The sequence below is a fragment of the Dendropsophus ebraccatus genome, chromosome 13 (genome assembly GCF_027789765.1).
Source record: "Dendropsophus ebraccatus isolate aDenEbr1 chromosome 13, aDenEbr1.pat, whole genome shotgun sequence".
Taxonomy (NCBI): domain Eukaryota; kingdom Metazoa; phylum Chordata; class Amphibia; order Anura; family Hylidae; genus Dendropsophus; species Dendropsophus ebraccatus.
Window position 1 is genome coordinate 75,266,648 of NC_091466.1, and position 19,079 is coordinate 75,285,726.

General features: G+C 47.6%; 2 protein-coding genes across 5 annotated transcripts in view; one reads left to right on the forward strand and one right to left on the reverse strand.

Moving 5' to 3' along the window:
* GMFB (glia maturation factor beta) overlaps positions 1-19,079 on the forward strand; it is a 129,530-nt gene that overhangs the window by 92,754 nt on the left and 17,697 nt on the right. The window contains exon 1 of one of the 3 annotated variants that reach the window (XM_069950623.1): positions 18,612-18,717. The exons of the other annotated variants lie outside the window; for them this stretch is intronic. Within the exon in view, the coding sequence (XP_069806724.1) occupies positions 18,715-18,717 (3 nt within the window). The 5' untranslated portion in view covers positions 18,612-18,714. Of the gene's footprint in view, positions 1-18,611; positions 18,718-19,079 lie in introns of those variants that run through there. 3 annotated transcript variants of the gene reach the window in all.
* On the reverse strand, positions 1,653-18,776 carry CGRRF1 (cell growth regulator with ring finger domain 1). Of its 2 annotated transcripts, none has more exons than XM_069950618.1 (6): positions 18,643-18,776; positions 15,195-15,334; positions 11,203-11,380; positions 6,468-6,615; positions 3,359-3,466; positions 1,653-2,776 (listed from the first exon to the last, which is right to left on the reverse strand). In XM_069950618.1, the coding sequence occupies exons 1-6, from the start codon at positions 18,714-18,716 to the stop codon at positions 2,477-2,479; spliced, it is 948 nt and encodes a 315-aa protein (XP_069806719.1). In that variant the 5' UTR covers positions 18,717-18,776; the 3' UTR covers positions 1,653-2,476. The 2 variants fall into 2 exon arrangements, with proteins under 2 accessions (XP_069806719.1, XP_069806720.1); XM_069950619.1 differs by lacking the exon at positions 18,643-18,776 and adding an exon at positions 18,075-18,306.

The window sequence follows — 19,079 nt, forward strand, 5'->3', positions numbered from 1 at the left end:
TAGATTTATGTGGAGAAACACGGCCGGTCAGATGGATCCGGAACTCTATTTAGAAACATGGCCGGTCAGATGGATCCAGATCTCTGGGGAGAAACATGGCCGGTCAGATGGATCCAGATCTCTATTTAGAAACATGGCTGGTCAGATGGATCCAGATCTCTGGGGAGAAACATGGTCGGTCAGATGGATCCAGATCTCTGTGGAGAAACATGGTCAGTCAGATGGATCCAGCTCTCTATAGAAAAACATGGTTGGTCAGATGGATCCTGTTGGTGGAGGAGATGTAATGGTGGAGGGATTCTCTGATACCTGTGGATGGATGTTTAGACAGTAGGGCTTTTAAGGACCAAGTTTATCCCTCCATGGCGGCTGTTTACCCTATGGTGGGAGGAGACAGTCAGCAGGACAATTTACCATCTACAAGTGTGGTATAGTCACAGACTGACTCCAGTAACATGACAGTGAGCTTTTCTTGCATCCCCGGCTTTTGCAGTCCCCAGATCTTATTCCTATAGACATCTCTGGGATGAGGTAGAGCAGGTTACGCAGAGCATGCCGTGAGAACCGCAAGAAGAGATTCTATCTGCACGGGCCGATATTTCTGCAGAATAATTTAATCACTCAGCAGGATATATGCCAAGTACAGTGGAATCAGTATGTTCCCATTCACTGTTTGAAATAGTGGAAAACAAAACATATCAAAAAGTTGCAAAAAGTTTCTTTTACATAATGTTTACTCTTCGTTTGTAAAAAACGTCCTCTACCGAAATTTGCTCTGGCAACCTTCTGATGCCCAAAGCCGTTCCCATGTACGGTTATCTGGGACGTCTTACTGCCCTTTATAGTGGAGCACCTTCCATTGGGAATGAGGCTTCCTTGATGGTGTCACTTTGAAGGTAACATGACAAGCTTAGGACTGGGTGTAGTCTATCATGTAGAGTGTGGGCTGTATGACCCCATGGTGCGTGCAGAACGCCCCTGACCCTGGTGAGCGGATACAATGCAGCGCTGTGTCCAAGGAGAAAAACAAATTACGGGACTCATTTAGGATAATTTAAGTTTTACTGATCACATAAAGCAACTCAATATCTTCTGTGACAGCTGAGCGGAAAATCCCGGGTTGGTAGAAACAAAGCTCACTGTACAATCGTTCATTTCATTAGCTTCAATGAGTTATGGTCAATCATCTGAGACATCAAGGCTCGGCACGGCTATGTGCACACAGCGGCTATCTCGTATAGTGACCGCCAGGCAGGCCGGAGTCTATAGCAACACATCTACCAGCTGCTACATATTGGGTCAAAGAACCATGCAAAGTTTTTCATGAATTTTTACCACTAGGTGGAGCTGTGTCTACTTTTAATATCACTTCCATAGTTGCAACAGAACCTTTGGCCCTCTAGCTGTTGCAAAACTACCATCCCCATCATACTTGGACATGGCAGTATGGCTAAGGGCTGTATAAGATGGCCCAACAACTCCAGTAAGCAGATCAGCGCTCGCTTACCGAGCCTATTAAACAGCTCAATAATCGTTAGCGATGTTCGTGCAGCCCTTGCCCTTAAACAGTATACATTACATCTCCACGGTCGTCGGTGTTCTTCTGCCCTCAGCCCGCTTCCCGGAGCCTCTGCCGTAGCTTCACAGCGGTCTCTGAACTAACAGCCAGTGATTGGCTGAGCGACCTGCCAATACAGAGACCGCTCTGAAGCTACGGCGGAGGCTCCAGGAAGCGGGCAGAGGGCAGAAGAACCCCGGGGAGCGTGGAGAGGTAATGTTTACCGCTAATTATTTCCTTTACACGGTCATCAAGTCGTACATCATTATTACACGTAGTGATGCGCGGACGGCGGGCGATGTTTTTGGTCAGGACCAAATGACGCGAACAGCCGATGATCGTTGTCTGATAATCTGACGAATTGGCTCCATGATGTTACTCAGTGTAATAGGGCAAAGGCTATACTGTCAGCTGCCAGAGGGGGAAGGAGACGGATCCTGTCAAGTCTGAGACTGTAGTGTCACAGCTGCCAGAGGAGAAGGGAGACTGGGAAGGGAATGTATACTTTTAATGTAAGAGTATATTCTAATGTTTTGTTACACACCAAATAACACAAGCAATGTGTTTCCTTTTTTTTTCAATGGGAATACCCAGTATGTATTTCCGATATGCAGAAATAAGCCACATGTCACACACTCCATTTGTATTTCACTGCATATCAGGCAGTGTGAACCAGGCCTAAGCTCCCGAAACAGGCAAGGAGCATATTAGCATCTAACTATATGATTGCGCTACATTTTGTATCCATTTAAATAAAAAACAAGATGGCGCTCTAGGGTGGATGTGGATTTTAAGAAATATCTGAGGCCAGACAGAGCTCTAGCAGTCAGGGCATTAGCAGCATTCACTGATAGGCCCCTACAGGGGGCGTAAGAGAGCATGCGCTGTAAGTTGTACTTGTTGGATCTTATGGGCAGTTCATGACTCCATTGGCGGCATCCTGCTACGGAGAGGAAAGGTTTCCTGAACAAACTGCCGGCATATTGGGCAATGCTGAAAGCGCATTAGGCATCCATCACACAGGCAGACGTGGCGGCACGGTAACAAGACCCAATTTACAGAGTCATTCTGACACACCACGCAGTCCTTGCCGCTGTTCTCCTGCATCTCCTCCTCAGATATCCCCAGCTTGTCCAGCAGCTCTTTATCCCTGGAGACGTCCTCCGTCACGTCCTCTGCCGACTCTGCCGGGGTATCGCTCACAGACATATATAGTTGCTAGAAAAAAATACACATATCAAATAAATAGTGAAAGTCATAAAGTGTGACTACTGTATCCCCTTAAAGGGGTACTCCAGCAATTTTTTTCTTTCAAATCAACTGGTTTTAGAAACTTATACAGATTTTTAAACTACATGTATTTATCAGTACTTATCAGCTGCTGTATGTCCTGTATTCTTTCCTGTGTGACACAGTGCTCTCTGCTGCCACCTCTGCCCATATCAGGAACTGTCTGCTGCTCTGGACAGTTCCTGACATGGACAGAGGTGGCAGCAGAGAGCACTGTGTCAGACTGGAAAGAATACACCACTTCCTGCAGGACATACAGCAGCTGATAAGTACTGGAAGACTGGAGATTTTTAAATAGAAGTAAATTAGAAATCGATATATCTTTCTGAAACTAGTTGATTTGAAAGAAAAACATTTTTGCCGGGGTACCCCTTTAATTTCATCTTTGTTATAGTTACTGAACAGTGCTACTTCCATCTATAGGCAGCGTCTGGTATTGCAGCTCATCAACATTTAATTGAATAGGTCATCAATATAAACAATGTTTGCTGGGCACTGGAATATCTTTACCTTGAGGTCATAGAATTGACCCTGTGCAGTCAGCAGGTACTGGTACATTATCCTGCAGGGCATCCGGAAACTTCTGTCTGGAATGTGAATGATGGTGAGCATGGAGACCTAGAGGGAGAAAACCGAGTCAGGACCCCAAGATATCATCAAAGGCATGACAATGCTGAGATTAGAAGCACAGCTAGTAAAAGAACGCCACCTCTGTCCTCAGGTTGTGAATGGTATTACGATTGAGCTCAATTTACTTCAATGGAACTCAGCTGCAATACCACACCCAACCTAAGGAGAGCAGAGGTGCTGTTTCTGGAAGAAAGCGGCCATGTTTTTTTAACTCTTTTATATATGGTAAAACTTGCAGATTGTTTGTTTTACCTGCTGACCAGCTAATGTGTATGGCGGCTTCCCGATGCTCCTGATGGCACAGACTAGTATTTTTAGGTTGAAAACCATAAGTCTAAGACTTGCATAGAGTCTGTCTGACCTGTATATAATAAGTATATTGTGCAGCTATGTGTGGTGCAATAACATGATAGGAAAACATAGGATATAGCAGTCAGCAAAACCAGGGCGGCTGGAAATCACCTCCACGTGGGGCCGTGTAGACGCGGCTCTACCTAAGCTGCTGCCGCTTACTGAGATGTCTGCGTCAGCACGACGCCAAATTCCACATCCAGCTCCTGCAGATCACATTTCAGGAACACCGGTTCAATAACTGAGAGGTGACACGGGTGGCCCCCCTACTGCACACGGCCATGGCGGCCATCACACTACCCAAACCTTACCGGACAGGGATTATACCTCAGCGCTGCTCGCTATGGTGGTCATCAGGAGGCTCAGGATGAACACTGCTAGTACTGATAGTATAGATGATAAGCATATAATTAATGTGGAACACAGGGACTATCCACAGTATATAGGTGATAAGTATATAATCAATGGAGGTCTGGAGAACACCGGTATTATCTATAGTATAGATCAGGGATAGGTAGGGAACCTTGGCTCTGCAGCTGTTGCAAAACTACAACACCCATCAAGCCTGCACAGCCACAGCTAAAGCTTTAGCAGTCTAGGCAAGATGGGGGTGGTAGTTTTGCAACAGCTGGAGAGCCAAGGTTCCCGACGCACTCCCTTAGATCGGGAATGGAGCGGCGGTGTCCCATAACTTACTTACTTTCTAGATGATGGCTTGTTTTTCTAGAACACGTTTTTATGGCTTTTCTGGGGTTCGGGCAACTTTTCGATGATTTTTCATTACACAATGATCAAGTGGGTTGAATAACATTGTGATGCTACAGATACTTCCTTACTTTTTACATAATGATATGTTTTTAATTGGGAAAAAAGACAAGATTTTATCATTCTTCTTTTAACCTCTTTTAAAGGGGTTATCCAGGATTTTTTTATTTTTAAGGAAACAGTTTGTGTGTGGTATTGCAGCTCTAGAACTTTTAGGGTACAAACACACACAGCAGATACGCAGATTTGATGCTGTGTTCAGTTATTTAGATCTAATCTGCTGCGTATTTGCTGCGTATCGCAGCAGTAAATACGCAGCGTATACGGTGTGTGTGTTTGTACCCTTAAAGCGTTGTGATCCTACATACAGCCTGAGGACAGGGGTGGTAGTTTTTTCAATCCCTTTAAGTCCCACTAGGGGACCTGACCATGCTATCACCAAGTCACTGTACTAATAGACTTCATATCTTAAGAGGATACCATTGCAAGGTTGAAATAGGTGTACCAAGATGGTAGACCAGTAGACCAGGTATCCTTTATGAGGCCAGCGCATCGGCACCCTGCCAACACATGGGCCATTGTCTATGAGATAACAGCAAGAACTCTCTGATCGGGAAAGGAAACCTCGGCCCTCCATCTGTTGCAAAACTACAATTCCCATTGTGCCTGGACAGTCAAAGCTTAAAGGGGTACTCCAGCAGGGGGGGGGCTATTTTTTTCCTGGGACGGGGAGGAGGTGGCTGAGGGAAACGACGTCCACTCACCTCCCCGGTTCCAGCGGCGGGTCCTGCATCGCGGTGCTCTGGTCCCCGGCCACTTCCTGGTGTCTGACGCGGGCCCGAGATGTGACGTCTCAGGTCCGCTCAGCCAGTCAGTGACTAACGGGATCCGTTTCAAGTCTGCTCAGATCCCGCCTCTGTCACTGACTGGCTGAGCGGACCTGAGACGTATCATCTCGGGCCCGCGTCAGACACCCGGAAGCAGCTAGGAACCGGAGCGGGACCCGCCGCTGGAACCGGGGAGGTGAGTGGACGTCTTTTCCCTCGGCCACCTCCTCCCCGGTCCCAGCCAAAAAGTGCCCCCTCCGCTGGAGTACCCCGTATGTACATGCTAGGAGTTGTAGTTTTGCAGCACAGACTGCAGACCACTATCTTATAGGACATAGGTGTCAAACTCAGGCTCTCCAGTTGTCACAAAACTACAATTCCCATCATGCCTAGACAGCCAAAGCTTTAGCTTTGGCTGTCCAGGCATGATGGGAATTGTTGTTTTGTGACAGCTGGAGGGCCTGAGTTTGCCACCCATGTTATAGGATATATATCAGAGATAGGGAACCTTTGGCCCTCCAGCTGAAACTACAAGCTTTGGCTGTCCAGGCATGATGGAAATTGTAGTTTTGCAACAGCCAGAGGGCCGAAGGTTTCCCATCCCTGATATATAGGATAATCTCTTTCTAACAAAAAGTTCTTGTAAACTTTTTCTTTTCATTCAGCAACTTTTAAGATCTCTGCTTGCTGTTGGTGAATGAGAAGATGTAACAAACCTGTGTAAGCAAAACATATGAGCAGCCCAAGGTCTCTGTCTCTCCTGTGCTGGTGGTTTGTTACAATGTGTCAGCCCAGGTTCAGACAACAGGTGCGGTAACAAAACAAGCAGGTCAGCGAGATCAGGAAAGACAGGGACTTTCTATCATCGGCTACGAAATGATGCAAATCATGAAGCCGGAGTCCGGGGCTTCCCTTTATACCGCCATGCTGAAATCTGATCTGACAGCAACAAACCACAATTTACTGATCTGCATCCAGAAAAAAGTGAGTCAGGGCTGATCCATAATCATCCGTCAATAGCTATTCATGCCTTAGTGCAGACTTACAATGGGGTAGAACGCGCGGTCATCCACATCACACATAGTCAGCAGGGCAATGAGAGGATAACAAGTCCGAGGCACCGGGCCAAAATCTTCTATCTTGTTGTCCTGCGGCAGCTGAATGAATATTTCCTCCTTGCTTTGTTTCTGCACGCTGAATGAGTGTTCAGGAAAATGCTGCGGTCACCATATGAGAGGCAGACGACGATGATGATGATGAGCGGGGGGTCTTACTCACTGCACCACATTGCTGATACAGAGGTTATGACTATTCCCTACAACATGGAGGTTACATGGGTTCTCCAAAAATAAAGTTATCCACAGTCCAAGTAAAGGGTTCAACCAGTGGGACCCCCACTAATCCCTTGTCCTGGGGGTCCACACTGTGTCAGTACAGTAGCGGGAGGATTTAAAGGGAAACAAGGGAAGGGACAAATCTAACCTATGAGGCGTAGAGGAGGATGGTATGTCTCTTACCTTCATCCTCGGCGCTGTTCCCGTGCTTCTAGCAGTTTACTTCTCGGTCCGGAGCATTGCCCCATTCCCAGAGTGCCCCCATCCGCTAAATTAATTATCGTTAGAAGGAGTGGCTGGCGCTCCTAACGGTGGTCTTAATCGCGGATTGCGCTGACTAGCAGTATGGGAACGGCACCGAGGAGCAAAGTAAAAGATTAAGGGTACTATTAGATGGGCCGATGGGGCCCCCATAATATATGTAAACGAGCGCCAATCTGCTAGATCGGCGCTCGTTTACTGGGCCTATTACACGGCCCGATAATCGTTTAACAAGGGCTGCAGGGACATCGTTACTGATGTCCTTGCAGCCCTTGTTTAAACTTTATACATTACCTATCCATGCTGCAGGGCTCCTCTTCCTCTGTGCTTCTCACCGGGTCCTGCACACTGCGGCCTACTGCAGCACACTACAAGCCGCTCAGTCAATCACTGGCCGCGGCGGTCCCGGCCAAGCCTGTCAGCTGAGACAGGCCACTCTGAAGCTGCAGTGCGCGGGACCCAGGGAGAAGCACAGAGGAAGAGGAGCCCTGCAGCCTGGACAGGTAATGTATATCGTCAGTCCCCAGCCGTGCACCTCTATTACACGTATCGATGCGCGGTCGGTGCCTGACAATTATAGGTCAGAACCAACGATCAGCCAATGACAACAATCATCAGCTCATCGTTGTCTTTGATACACGGAGCAATTATCGTTCCATGTAATAGTACCCTTACTTTCCTCCTCTGCTTCCTGCAATAGGGACATATGAGCAGGTTAGATTCATCTTTTTTCCTTAGCACATAGTCCTTATTTATGGACCAAGCAAATGCCCCCTTAGCTCTCAATTTCCCTATAGCGCCACCACAGGGGAAACTAAGTATTACATAGCACTCATTCCTATGAAAGTGCTGTGTGTGTAATCCAGGGCAGCATGGAGACTCGAGACGGGGAGACGCTCTTTGTGACTTCTCTCCTTTCTGACCAAGAGAACAGAGGAATGATAATAATGGCTTCGCTATGCTGAAAGACCCCTTTAAGCATTGGGTTTTTTGCCTTAAAGGGGGACCTCAAACTAATTTTTTTTTTAGGCACGGAAATAAAGATAAGCCACTAATTTCCTATATCAAAGGGCCAGTACAATATCATAGTGATACTTGAAAGACGCAAATACATTTACCAACCACCACTCTGCTGTAAAAGCAGTGGTCTGGCTGGTGCTTTTATAGCTATAATATAGACGTACAGCGATATAGAATATATATACATATGTGTACTATAAGTTTATTTATAATAGCTTATATATATATTGCTTTTAGAGCAGAGTGGTGGTTGGTAACCTAGAGGTTGTACCCGTGAGATGCCTTCTATTCGCAGTTACATAAGTTTTGCAGCTTTCTCATATACTTTTTATTTCCATTCAGAACCATATGTAAGATCTCTGCTTGCTGTTGGTAAATGGGAAGATGTAACGCCCTAAACAATCCTATGTGTGCAGCCTGAGTCTCTCTCTCACCTCTCCTGCTAGTTTTTTTTACAATGTGCCAGTGCAGGTAAAGGGAATACTCCTTTCATTCCTACTAGATTGGTACAGTGAAATATTCTATAACTTTCTAATATACTCTGTGTCCCAATTTATAACTATTTCTATGATTTATCTTTGCTGTCAGTGAATGGAAATATTCTTGGTTACACCCGAGTACAGATGAAGGGGTTATCCCAAGATTACAGGAGTTTTCCCTCTAGCCTAGTTCCACTATGAATAAGCCGCCCCCCCCCCCCCCCCTCACCACTCCCCATCAGACAGGACTGAGTCACCATCTCTCCACAGTCATCAACCAAATAATAATGTTGTACATGTTACCAGGCGGTTCATTCCGCGTCTGTACGGCTTTGCTGGGTTTCAGAACATGTTGCAGGTGTCTGGCAGCGTCTTTTTCTCATCTCCTCACTGAGATCAAGTGCTCAGCCTGACCAGGTGTGCCTATATATAACAGGATCGGGTCATATAACTGCCGGCCAAATGGGCGGCCAGCCGACAAGTGTATGGCCTGCTTTACATATAATCACTATAGAACTATATAATATTTATAGCGACCATTGGCAGTAACTACCCAGGCATCACACTTCTGGGCCAACGTCAGAAGATCAGGTATTAAAGGGGATATCTGCAAAGAAATGTTTACTTTTAGAGGCGGTAAAATAAAAACAGACAAGTACTCACCTGCCCTCAATCCCACCGCTCCGAGCTTCCTGTCCTCCATCCTGATACACAGTAGATGCCCACTCAGCCAATCACAATCCATAGTGGTGACACGCTTCACCAGTAATTGGCTGAGCAGGCCTCCTCTATGTGTCAGAACAGAAAACAGAAGGCCCAGAGAAGCAGGATCAGGGGGCAGGTGACTACATGTCACCTTGAGCAAGTCTAAAATTAAAACCTGTATTCCCATTAGGACTTTGGCAGGGCTGTATACTCAATGGGACTAATGACACCAATAAGTAAGGGTGTAAACAACATTAATGATTTTGCCTGTATTCATGGAAACTGTTGTGGATGTAAGGAGATAGAATATTAGAAAAATATGGCCTATTGAGCCTCAGGTGCCTGTTGAGCCTGATCACCTCAGGGGATCACATCCTCTCTACCCTGTCCCAGCCACATGATGTCCCTTTGACCTGGCTGGCAGTATGGGCTTCATGGGGCTCAAACATGGGAGGTAAGATATTGGGCCCGCCCGATGGGCATTAGAGGCTCAAAGTATAGTAGAAAAACACGGCAGACTGCCTTTAGTGCTCATAATGTCTCCATTCAATGACAACAAGCAGAGATGCAGAACAAGGAAGGTAATATGAGGAAGCGAAATGTAAAATAATGGTGAAAGCTGCATTATATAAGAAATGAGCTATATGTTATAATGTAATTCATCTATATCTGGCAGATCCGCACAGTGTATTATCTAACGTATGCCACAACACATCACTATGCTAGCTGCCTAGCAGAGCCATCTAGTGGCCAAAGTGTAGCGTAGCAGAAGGCTTAATTGCACATAAGAACAATGTAAATGCTGTCCTGATTCCTGTCCTCAGTGTATAGTAACATCAGGCTTATTTTGTTGGACTTAGTTTATTTGATCTTTAACCTCTGGATCTGTATTAATAATCATAAACATAGTGAATTGTCAGCAGACAAGCCTGCCCTTATATTATTTACTTTCTATGTTTCTACCTGGAAGGTTTACATTCACTTACTGTAGATTTACCTACCACATCTGCTGGAAGATTCCTCTAGGTACCTACTACTCTTTCAGTATTTTCTCATGTGCCCCCTTGTAACATATATAAAGGTTTCCATCATGTTCCCCTTTCCCTTCTTCCTCCTGTAACATATATAAAGGTTTCCATCATGTCCCCACTTTCCCTTCTTCCTCCTGTAACATATATAAAAGCTTCAATCATGTCCTCCCTTTCCCTTCTTCCTCCTGTAATATATATAAAGGTTTCCATCATGTCCACTTTCCCTTCTTCCCTCCTGTAACATATATAAAAGTTTTCAACGTGTCCCTCCTTTCCCTTCTTCCTCCTGTAACATATATATATATATATATATATATATATATATATATATATATATATATATATATGGGTTCCAATCATACCCCCCTTTCCCTTCTTCCTCCTGTAACATATAAGATGGTTTTCTTTACACATATATATCTATATCACAAAAATGAAAGTCTGTCTGTCCGTCTGTCGTCTATAGACTTCCCAATGCCTGAACCGTTTGACCCCAAATTTGGCACGCAGATACATTGGGTGCCCGGGAAGGTTAGAGCGAAGGTCCCGTCCTTGCCAGATGTACGGGAGGGGGATGGGGAAGAGCGCCCCATAGAAATGAATGGGATAATCTCCACACTGCACACACAGGTGACATCATTAGTGCTGCAGCTCCCCAGCAGTAATGGCAGTTGGAACCTTAGCAACCAATAAGATTACTACTTTAATTTTAACGGGAGCTGGAGTCTGATTGGTTGCTAGGGCCAGCTGCCTGAGAACAGATCCACAGAAATAAGTGGTAGACCACCCACCCCAACTATACAGTACAGGTATACAGCCCCATTTTCTACTATATATATATATATATATATATATATATATATATATATATATCTATCCTGTAGTGATCCTGAGTTACATCCTGTATACCCTTGTGGGGACACTAGTGGACTGGTAGCTGGTAAAGGATACACATGCTGCTCCTTGTGCAGGTAATCACTATACAGGGCGTCCTCCAGTAGTCCCGGGGTCTGTATCTGGAAGCAGTAGACATGTTTCTGCAGAGCCTCCTGCACCTTCTGTACGCTGCAGCCCCAGTAACAGGACAGGACACTCTCCTCCAGACAGTGCGGTCTCAGTGTTACACCCTCTGTGCAAAGATGGCATATAAAACAGGATTAGTACGAACAAGCGCCGCCTCTGAGCTGCCATCATCCCCACCAGGGAAACTAGTACATCTGTCCCATATAAATGAAGATTGCAGAAATCAAAGACATCCCCTTTCAGGTGCATGGAACTGCATGGATTTTTGGAACAAATCTGTGTGAATTTACACATACAGTATCAGAGCGGATATTGCGCTGCAAATCTCACAGTGAAATCTGCTGCAATACTCTGTATTGTTCTCCCCTGCCCCCTTAACCCAGCAGCTGCCTGGGGTAATACATTACCGTCTGCACTCCGGCCTGCTTCTCTGGATCCCGACTCCCTGATGTTCCGCTTAGCCAATCAGTGAGCTTTCCTGCCGCAGCCTCTGATTGGCTGAGCAGGACATCAGGGAGCCAGGAGCCATAGAAGCAGGTCAGAACATGGACGGGTAGAGCTGGGTTCACACTGCGTTTTTTTCATCCGTTTTTTTGCAAAAAAAACGGATGAAAAAAACGGATGCATTTGTGTGCATCCGTTTTGATCCATTTTTCCATTGACTCCCACTGCTTTTGTGTCCGTTAAAAAAAATTGATCCGTTTTGATCCGTTTTCTTTACAATGGAAGTCAATGGAAAAATGGATCAAAACAGATGCACACAAATGCATCAGTTTTTTTCATCCATTTTTCAAATGAAAAAAACGGATTGCAAAAACGCAGTGTGAACCTAGCCTAATGTATAACCCCAGGCAGCTGCTGGGTTAAGGGGAGGGAGGCTACATTCTTATAGAGGAATAAAATCCGCTGCAAGAATGTAGTACCATAGGGAATGACGGTACAGCATTGCCGAGGATTTCGCAGCGGAACTGAAAGCATGAAATCCGCTGCGATACTGTATGTGTGAAGGCATCCTAAAAGATAAAATATACCTAGCTGCTTATCCAATCCAAAGACAGGATCTTAAAATGGTTGAATGGTGAAAAGTCATAAAAGAAAAAACTTTTGATGTGACAGGGGAAAGTTTTAATTAATTGGCCCCATAGACTTCTAATAGGACGAGATTGCTGCAATTCAGGGAGTGAAGCGCTTAAAGCGAATCTACGACAATTTTAATAAATAAAGATTCCCATACCATCTAAACGCTGCCACCACTCAGATTCTAGTGATGGCGTTTTAGTAAATATGCAAATGTGTTGCTGCACTGGAGGCGGGCCCAGCATCATTGTGGGGAGGAGATATTGGTGCACTGGAGGCGGGCCCAGCATCAATGTGGGGAGGAGATATTGGTGCACTGGAGGCAGGCACAGAATCACTGTGGGAAGGAGATATTGGTGCACTGGAGGCGGGCCAAGCATCACTGTGGGGAGGAGATATTGGTGCACTGGAGGCGGGCCCAGCATCACTGTGGGGAGGAGATATTGGTGCACTGGAGGCGGGCCAAGCATCACTGTGGGGAGGAGATATTGGTGCACTGGAGGCGGGCCCAGCATCACTGTGGGAAGGAGATATTGGTGCACTGGAGGTGGGCCCAGCATCACTGTGGGGAGAAGATATTGGTGCACTGGAGGCGGGCCAAGCATCACTGTGGGGAGGAGATATTGGTGCACTGGAGGTGGGCCCAGCATCACTGTGGGGAGAAGATATTGGTGCACTGGAGGCGGGCCCATCATCAATGTGGGGAGGAGATATTGGTGCACTGGAGGTAGGGCTGGGCGATTAATCGAATTAATTCGATTAATCGTCCAGAACGTTGAAATCGATTAGATTTTTTGTGAAAATCGTAAATTCGATTTTCACAAAAAATCATTTCGGGCTGCTGTGCCGGAGAGAAGCTGGGAGGAAGGTGGGTTGCGGTGCGGGCCGGCGGGAGAGCCGTAGAGGGGCGGTGTGGGTGAGCGGGGAGAAGATGCTGGGTGGCCAGGCTGGAGAGGGGCGGTGCGGTGCGGGCCGGCGGGAGAGCCGTAGAGGGGCGGTGTGGGTGAGTGGGGAGAAGATGCTGGGTGGCAAGGCTTTAGAGGGGCGGTGCCGGCGGCCTCCAGCCACTGACAGCGCCGCCGCTGACCTGCCCCCGCCCCCTCCACTGAGCGCCCCACTCTCCTCCCGGCCAGACATGGAGGTCCCGGGTCTGTGGAGGAGGAGGCCGCAGGGCTTACAGTAGGTGGTGATCGCAGCGCTGCAGGTCCTGGAGCTATACAGTGGGATGGGGGGGGGGGCTCAGTGCAGATCCCCATTCCCGCTGTATAGCTCCGTGACCCGCAGCACCGCGATCACCACCTACTGTAGTCCCTGCGGCCTCCTCCTCCACAGACCCGGGACCTCCATGTCTGGCCGGGAGGAGAGCATGTGTGCGGAGGTGAGAGGAGGAGGAGAAGGAGATGTATGTGCCCTCCTGCTCCAATCACCCCCAGCTGCACCAGTCACCCCTCAGTGTCCCCCCCCAGTCCCCTCAGTGTCCCCCCAATCACCTCAGTGTCCCCCAGTCCCCAAATGCCCTCAGTGTCCCCTCCCAGTCCCCTCATTGTCCCCCCCCAGTCCCCAAATCCCCTCAGTGTCCCCCCCAGTCCCGTCAGTGTCCCCCCCAATCCCCTCAGTGTCCCCCCAGTTCCCCAATCCCCTGTGTCCCCCCCATCCCCTCAGTGTCCCCCCCATCCCCTTCAGTGCCCCCCGCCGTCCCCTCAGTGTCCCCCCCAGTCCCCAAATCCCCTCAGTGTCCCCCCCAGTCCCGTCAGTGTCCCCCCCCCAATCACCTCAGTGTCCCCCCAGTTCCCCAATCCCCTCAGTGTCCCCCCATCCCCTCAGTGTCCCCCCCATCCCCTCAGTGTCCCCCCCATCCCCTCAGTGTCCCCCCATCCCCTCAGTGTCCCCCCAATCCCCTCAGTGTCCCCCCAGTCCCCTTCAGTGTCCCCCCAGTCCCCTTCAGTGTCCCCCCAGTCCCCTCAGTGTCCCCCCCCATCCCCTCAGTGTCCCCCCCAATCCCCTCAGTGTCCCCCCAATCCCCTCAGTGTCCCCCCCAGTCCCCTTCAGTGTCCCCCCAGTCCCCCAATCCCCTCAGTGTCCCCCCCAGTCCCCTTCAGTGTCCCCCAGTGTCACCCCATTCCCCCTCAGTCTCCCCAGTCACCCCTCATCTATACCTCCACTACTACACCCCTTATCCACTAGACCTCCACTACTACACCCTACGTAGATGAAGGCACAAACATGATTTCCTATACTATATGGGGGCTCTGTTACACTGGAAAGCAATACAGTTGTTGTCTGAAATATCATTAAAATAGTATCTGATGCTGCAGGGAGAAAATGTTCTGTTTATTTAGCAAAAAAAGAAAAAAAATCGAGATTTAAATCGAGAATCGTCCAAATTTTTTTAAAAATCGAGATTTTATTTTTTGCCCATATCGCCCAGCCCTAACTGGAGGCGGGCCCAGCATCACGGTGGGGAGGAGATATTGGTGCACTGGAGGCGGGCCCAGCATCACTGTGGGGAGGAGATATTGGTGCACTGGAGGCGGGCCCAGCATCACTGTGGGGAGGAGATATTGGTGCACTGGAGGCGGGCCCAGCATCACTGTGGGGAGGAGATATTGGTGCACTGGAGGCAGGCCCAGCAAACAGTGTAAGGCCCCCAAGATTAGATATTAATCATCCATCCTGAGGATAGTCAATAACCCCTGGACAACCCCTGCAGTTGCTGTAAACTGCGCCACTCCCTGGACCCCCCCTGGAATCACATGGTCATGGTATTACACAGATGTCGCTGTAGACATCCACGAATTTGATGCGTTTTGCAGGAAACCCCTGCAGGGAGAGGAATCACTTACTCTCTATTGTGGCAGTGTCCGCATTAACTATTTCCAAGCCGAAGGGGTTCCTCACTTCCTTCATCTGCTTCTTACAAATGAAGGTGCTGGAAGTCGTCTCATCCGAGTTTCTTAGTATCACAGGGACGTCCAGGCCGCGCCTGCAACAAGAGGAAAACAAAAGCGTTACGGTGGTCTCACTGTTTTCTTCGGTAAAAATTGTTGTTAGGGTATAAACCCACACACCGTATATGCAACGTATTTACTGCTGCGATACGCAGCAAACTCGCAGCAAACTCGCAGCAGATTAGATCTAAATAACTGAACACAGCATCAAATCTGTACCAACAAATCTGCTGCGTATTTGTTGCATATCTGCTGCATATACGGTGTGTGGGTTTATACCCTTAGGCTATGTTCACACTACGTATATTTGAGGCTGTATATTTGAGGCTGTATAGCAACCAAAACAAGGAGTGGATTGAAAACACAGAAAGGCTCTGTTCACATAATGTTGTAATTGAGTGGATGGCCGTCATTTAATGGCAAATATTTGCTGTTAGTTTCAAACAAAAATGTATTGAAATAATGGAAGTTATTTACCGTTATATGGCGGCCATCCACTTAATTACAACATTATGTGAACAGATCCTTTCTGTGTTTTCAATCCACTCCTGGTTTTGGTTGCTATGAGGACCTGACATGAGGACCAAATACAGCCTCAAATATACATAGTGTGAACCCAGCCTTAAAGTGGAAAGTTTCTCCAAATAAAGTCAGTAATGGTAGTACTGGGGTCAGAGGGTAAAGTCAAGCTGTTTCCCACAGCAACCAGACTCCAACTCTAGAGCTATAGAAAATAAAAGCAGCGAACAACCAATCAGATCCCAGCTATGGATAACAACGGCAGCAAGCAACCAATCAGATCCCAGCTATGAGTAATAACAGCAGCAAGCAACCAATCAGATCCCAGCTATGGATACAAACAGCAGCAAGCAACCAATCAGATCCAAGCTATGGATAAAAACAGCAGCAAGCAACCAATCAGATCCCAGCTATGAGTAATAACAGCAGCAAGCAACCAATCAGATCCCAGCTATGGATACAAACAGCAGCAAGCAACCAATCAGATCCCAGCTACGGATACAAACAGCAGCAAACAACCAATCAGATCCCAGCTATGAGTAATAACAGCAGCAAGAAACCAATCAGATCCCAGCTATGGATAAAAACAGCAGCAAGCAACCAATCAGATCCCAGCTATGGGTAACAACGGCAGCAAGCAACCAATCAGATCCCAGCTATGAGTAATAACAGCAGCAAGCAACCAATCAGATCCCAGCTCTGGATAACAACGGCAGCAAGCAACCAATCAGATCCCAGCTATGGGTAACAACGGCAGCAAGTAACCAATCAGATACCAGCTATGGGTAACAACGGCAGCAAGCAACCAATCAGATCCAAGCTATGGGTAACAACGACAGCAAGTAACCAATCAGATCCAAGCTATGAGTAACAACGGCAGCAAGCAAGCAACCAATCAGATCCAAGCTATGGATAAAAACAGCAGCAAGCAACCAATCCGATCCCAGCTATGAGTAATAACAGCAGCAAGCAACCAATCAGATCCCAGCTATGGATAACAACAGCAGCAAGCAACCAATCAGATCCCAGCTATAGATAACAACAGCAGCAAGAAACCAATCAGATCCCAGCTATGGATAAAAACAGCAGCAAGCAACCAATCCGATCCCAGCTATGGGTAACAACGGCAGCAAGCAACCAATCAGATCCCAGCTATGAGTAATAACAGCAGCAAGCAACCAATCAGATACCAGCTATGGATAACAACAGCAGCAAGCAACCAATCAGATCCCAGCTATGGATAACAACAGCAGCAATAAACCAATCAGATCCCAGCTATGGATAAAAACAGCAGCAAGCAACCAATCAGATCCCAGCTATAGATAACAACAGCAGCAAGAAACCAATCAGATCCCAGCTATGGATAAAAACAGCAGCAAGCAACCAATCAGATCCAAGCTATGAGTAATAACAGCAGCAAGCAACCAATCAGATCCCAGCTATGGATAACAACAGCAGCAAGCAACCAATCAGATCCCAGCTATGGATAAGTGCATCAAGCAACCAATCAGATCCCAGCTATGGATAACTGCATCAAGCAACCAATCAGATCCCAGCTCTGGATAACAACTGGAGCAAGCAACCAATCAGATCCCAGCTATGGGTAACAACGGCAGCAAGTAACCAATCAGATCCCAGCTATGGGTAACAACGGCAGCAAGCAACCAATCAGATCCAAGCTATGGGTAACAACGGCAGCAAGCAACCAATCAGATCCCAGCTATGGATAACAACAGCAGCAAGCAACCAATCAGATCCCAGCTATGGATAAAAACAGCAGCAAGCAACCAATCAGATCCCAGCTATGGATAACAACGGCAGCAAGTAACCAATCAGATCCCAGCTATGAGTAATAACAGCAGCAAGAAACCAATCAGATCCCAGCTATGGATAACAACAGCAGCAAGCAACCAATCAGATCCCAGCTATGGATAACAACAGCAGCAAGCAACCAATCAGATCCCAGCTATGGATAACAACAGCAGCAAGCAACCAATCAGATCCCAGCTATGGATAACAACAGCAGCAAGCAACCAATCAGATCCCAGCTATGGATAACAACGGCAGCAAGTAACCAATCAGATGGCTGCTTTCATTTTCTATAAGACATATAAAAGCTAGAAGCCGATTGGTTGCCATGGGCAACAGCTTACACGTCTCCCTCCTCCGCCGGACGCGTCTTATGTGATCTGCTCCAGAGTATGAATACAGGAAACAGATGGCAGAGGGAGAACAAAGCAATGAGCGGCCACTCACCATCCCAGTACTATCCCGCAAGTGACTACAAAGCAGATGGACACCACAGTAATGTAGAAGAGGGGAGAATACTCATATAACGTGGCCAGGAATATCGCTGGCATAGCAGCATCAGGCGGCTTTGCGGTATTCACACCATAACAACAGCACACAACGCCTTTGCTACTAGTTTGTCCTCTCTGAGTCGCCGTAGTCACCGGCTGTCATCCTTACCACGCCGCTGATTGGGCAATAGTTGGTGACGTCATCACCTCATGACCAAATGTCACTGACATCGTCGGCCATGATTGTTTTGGGGCCTGGAGTATAACTATAGACGCTTATGAAGTGGTAACCTGTGTGCTGATCTCTAACCGATCACTGAACGATAGTTTTTATAGTTTCTGTGGTGGAATTATAACGGACATAAACAGCGATTGGGACTGGGATTAAGAAAACGCAGGCTTGCCCTCTTCAAAGATGGCGGCTCACTTTGGTTCTGTGCTTGGCTACGCCCATTACAGAAAGTTCTGCCTTCTGATTGGGCTTTTACCAAAGTCACGTGACGCTTGGCTTTTCTACCCATTACCGGGTGTTGGTTGAGTAGTCCAGGCAGCAGGCGGAGGTTTCAGCACGCAGCGTCGCCAGCCGGGGAGCGGACATGGTGAGTGGGCAGCAGTGTGGCACCGGTGGTGGAGGAGAAGCCGCAGTGACTGACACGGGATGCGGCCGCTGCAGCCCCCCCTCCTCCCTCCCTCTCATTCCTGGGAGACTCCCTGCACAGGAAACGCAGCCTCAGGGCTGGAAACTTGCTCGGCATCAGCTCTCTCCTGTGATTGTGACGGAAGGGCGGCTCCTGGCACCATCCCCATAAACAGCACGGAAACTTATGCCCGGCTCCAGATGGGCTGCAGTACCGGCTGCCAGGCGCTAGGTGGCGCGCTGCTTATTGCTCTCATGTGATTCTGCACATTAATATTCTTATATTCAGTATAATTCACTATGTATCACTAAGAACTGGCGGGG

Excerpts from the sequence above, each read along its gene's own strand:
- CGRRF1 (XM_069950619.1), bottom strand. The coding sequence starts at position 18,178 with ATGCCAGCGATATTCCTGGCCACGTTATATGAGTATTCTCCCCTCTTC. Across the intron at positions 6,616-11,202 it reads CTGCACAAGGAGCAGCATGT|CGTGCAGAAACAAAGCAAGG; the intron begins GTATCCTTTACC and ends ACACTCATTCAG. Across the intron at positions 2,777-3,358 it reads GTCAATTCTATGACCTCAAG|CAACTATATATGTCTGTGAG; the intron begins GTAAAGATATTC and ends ATTTTTTTCTAG.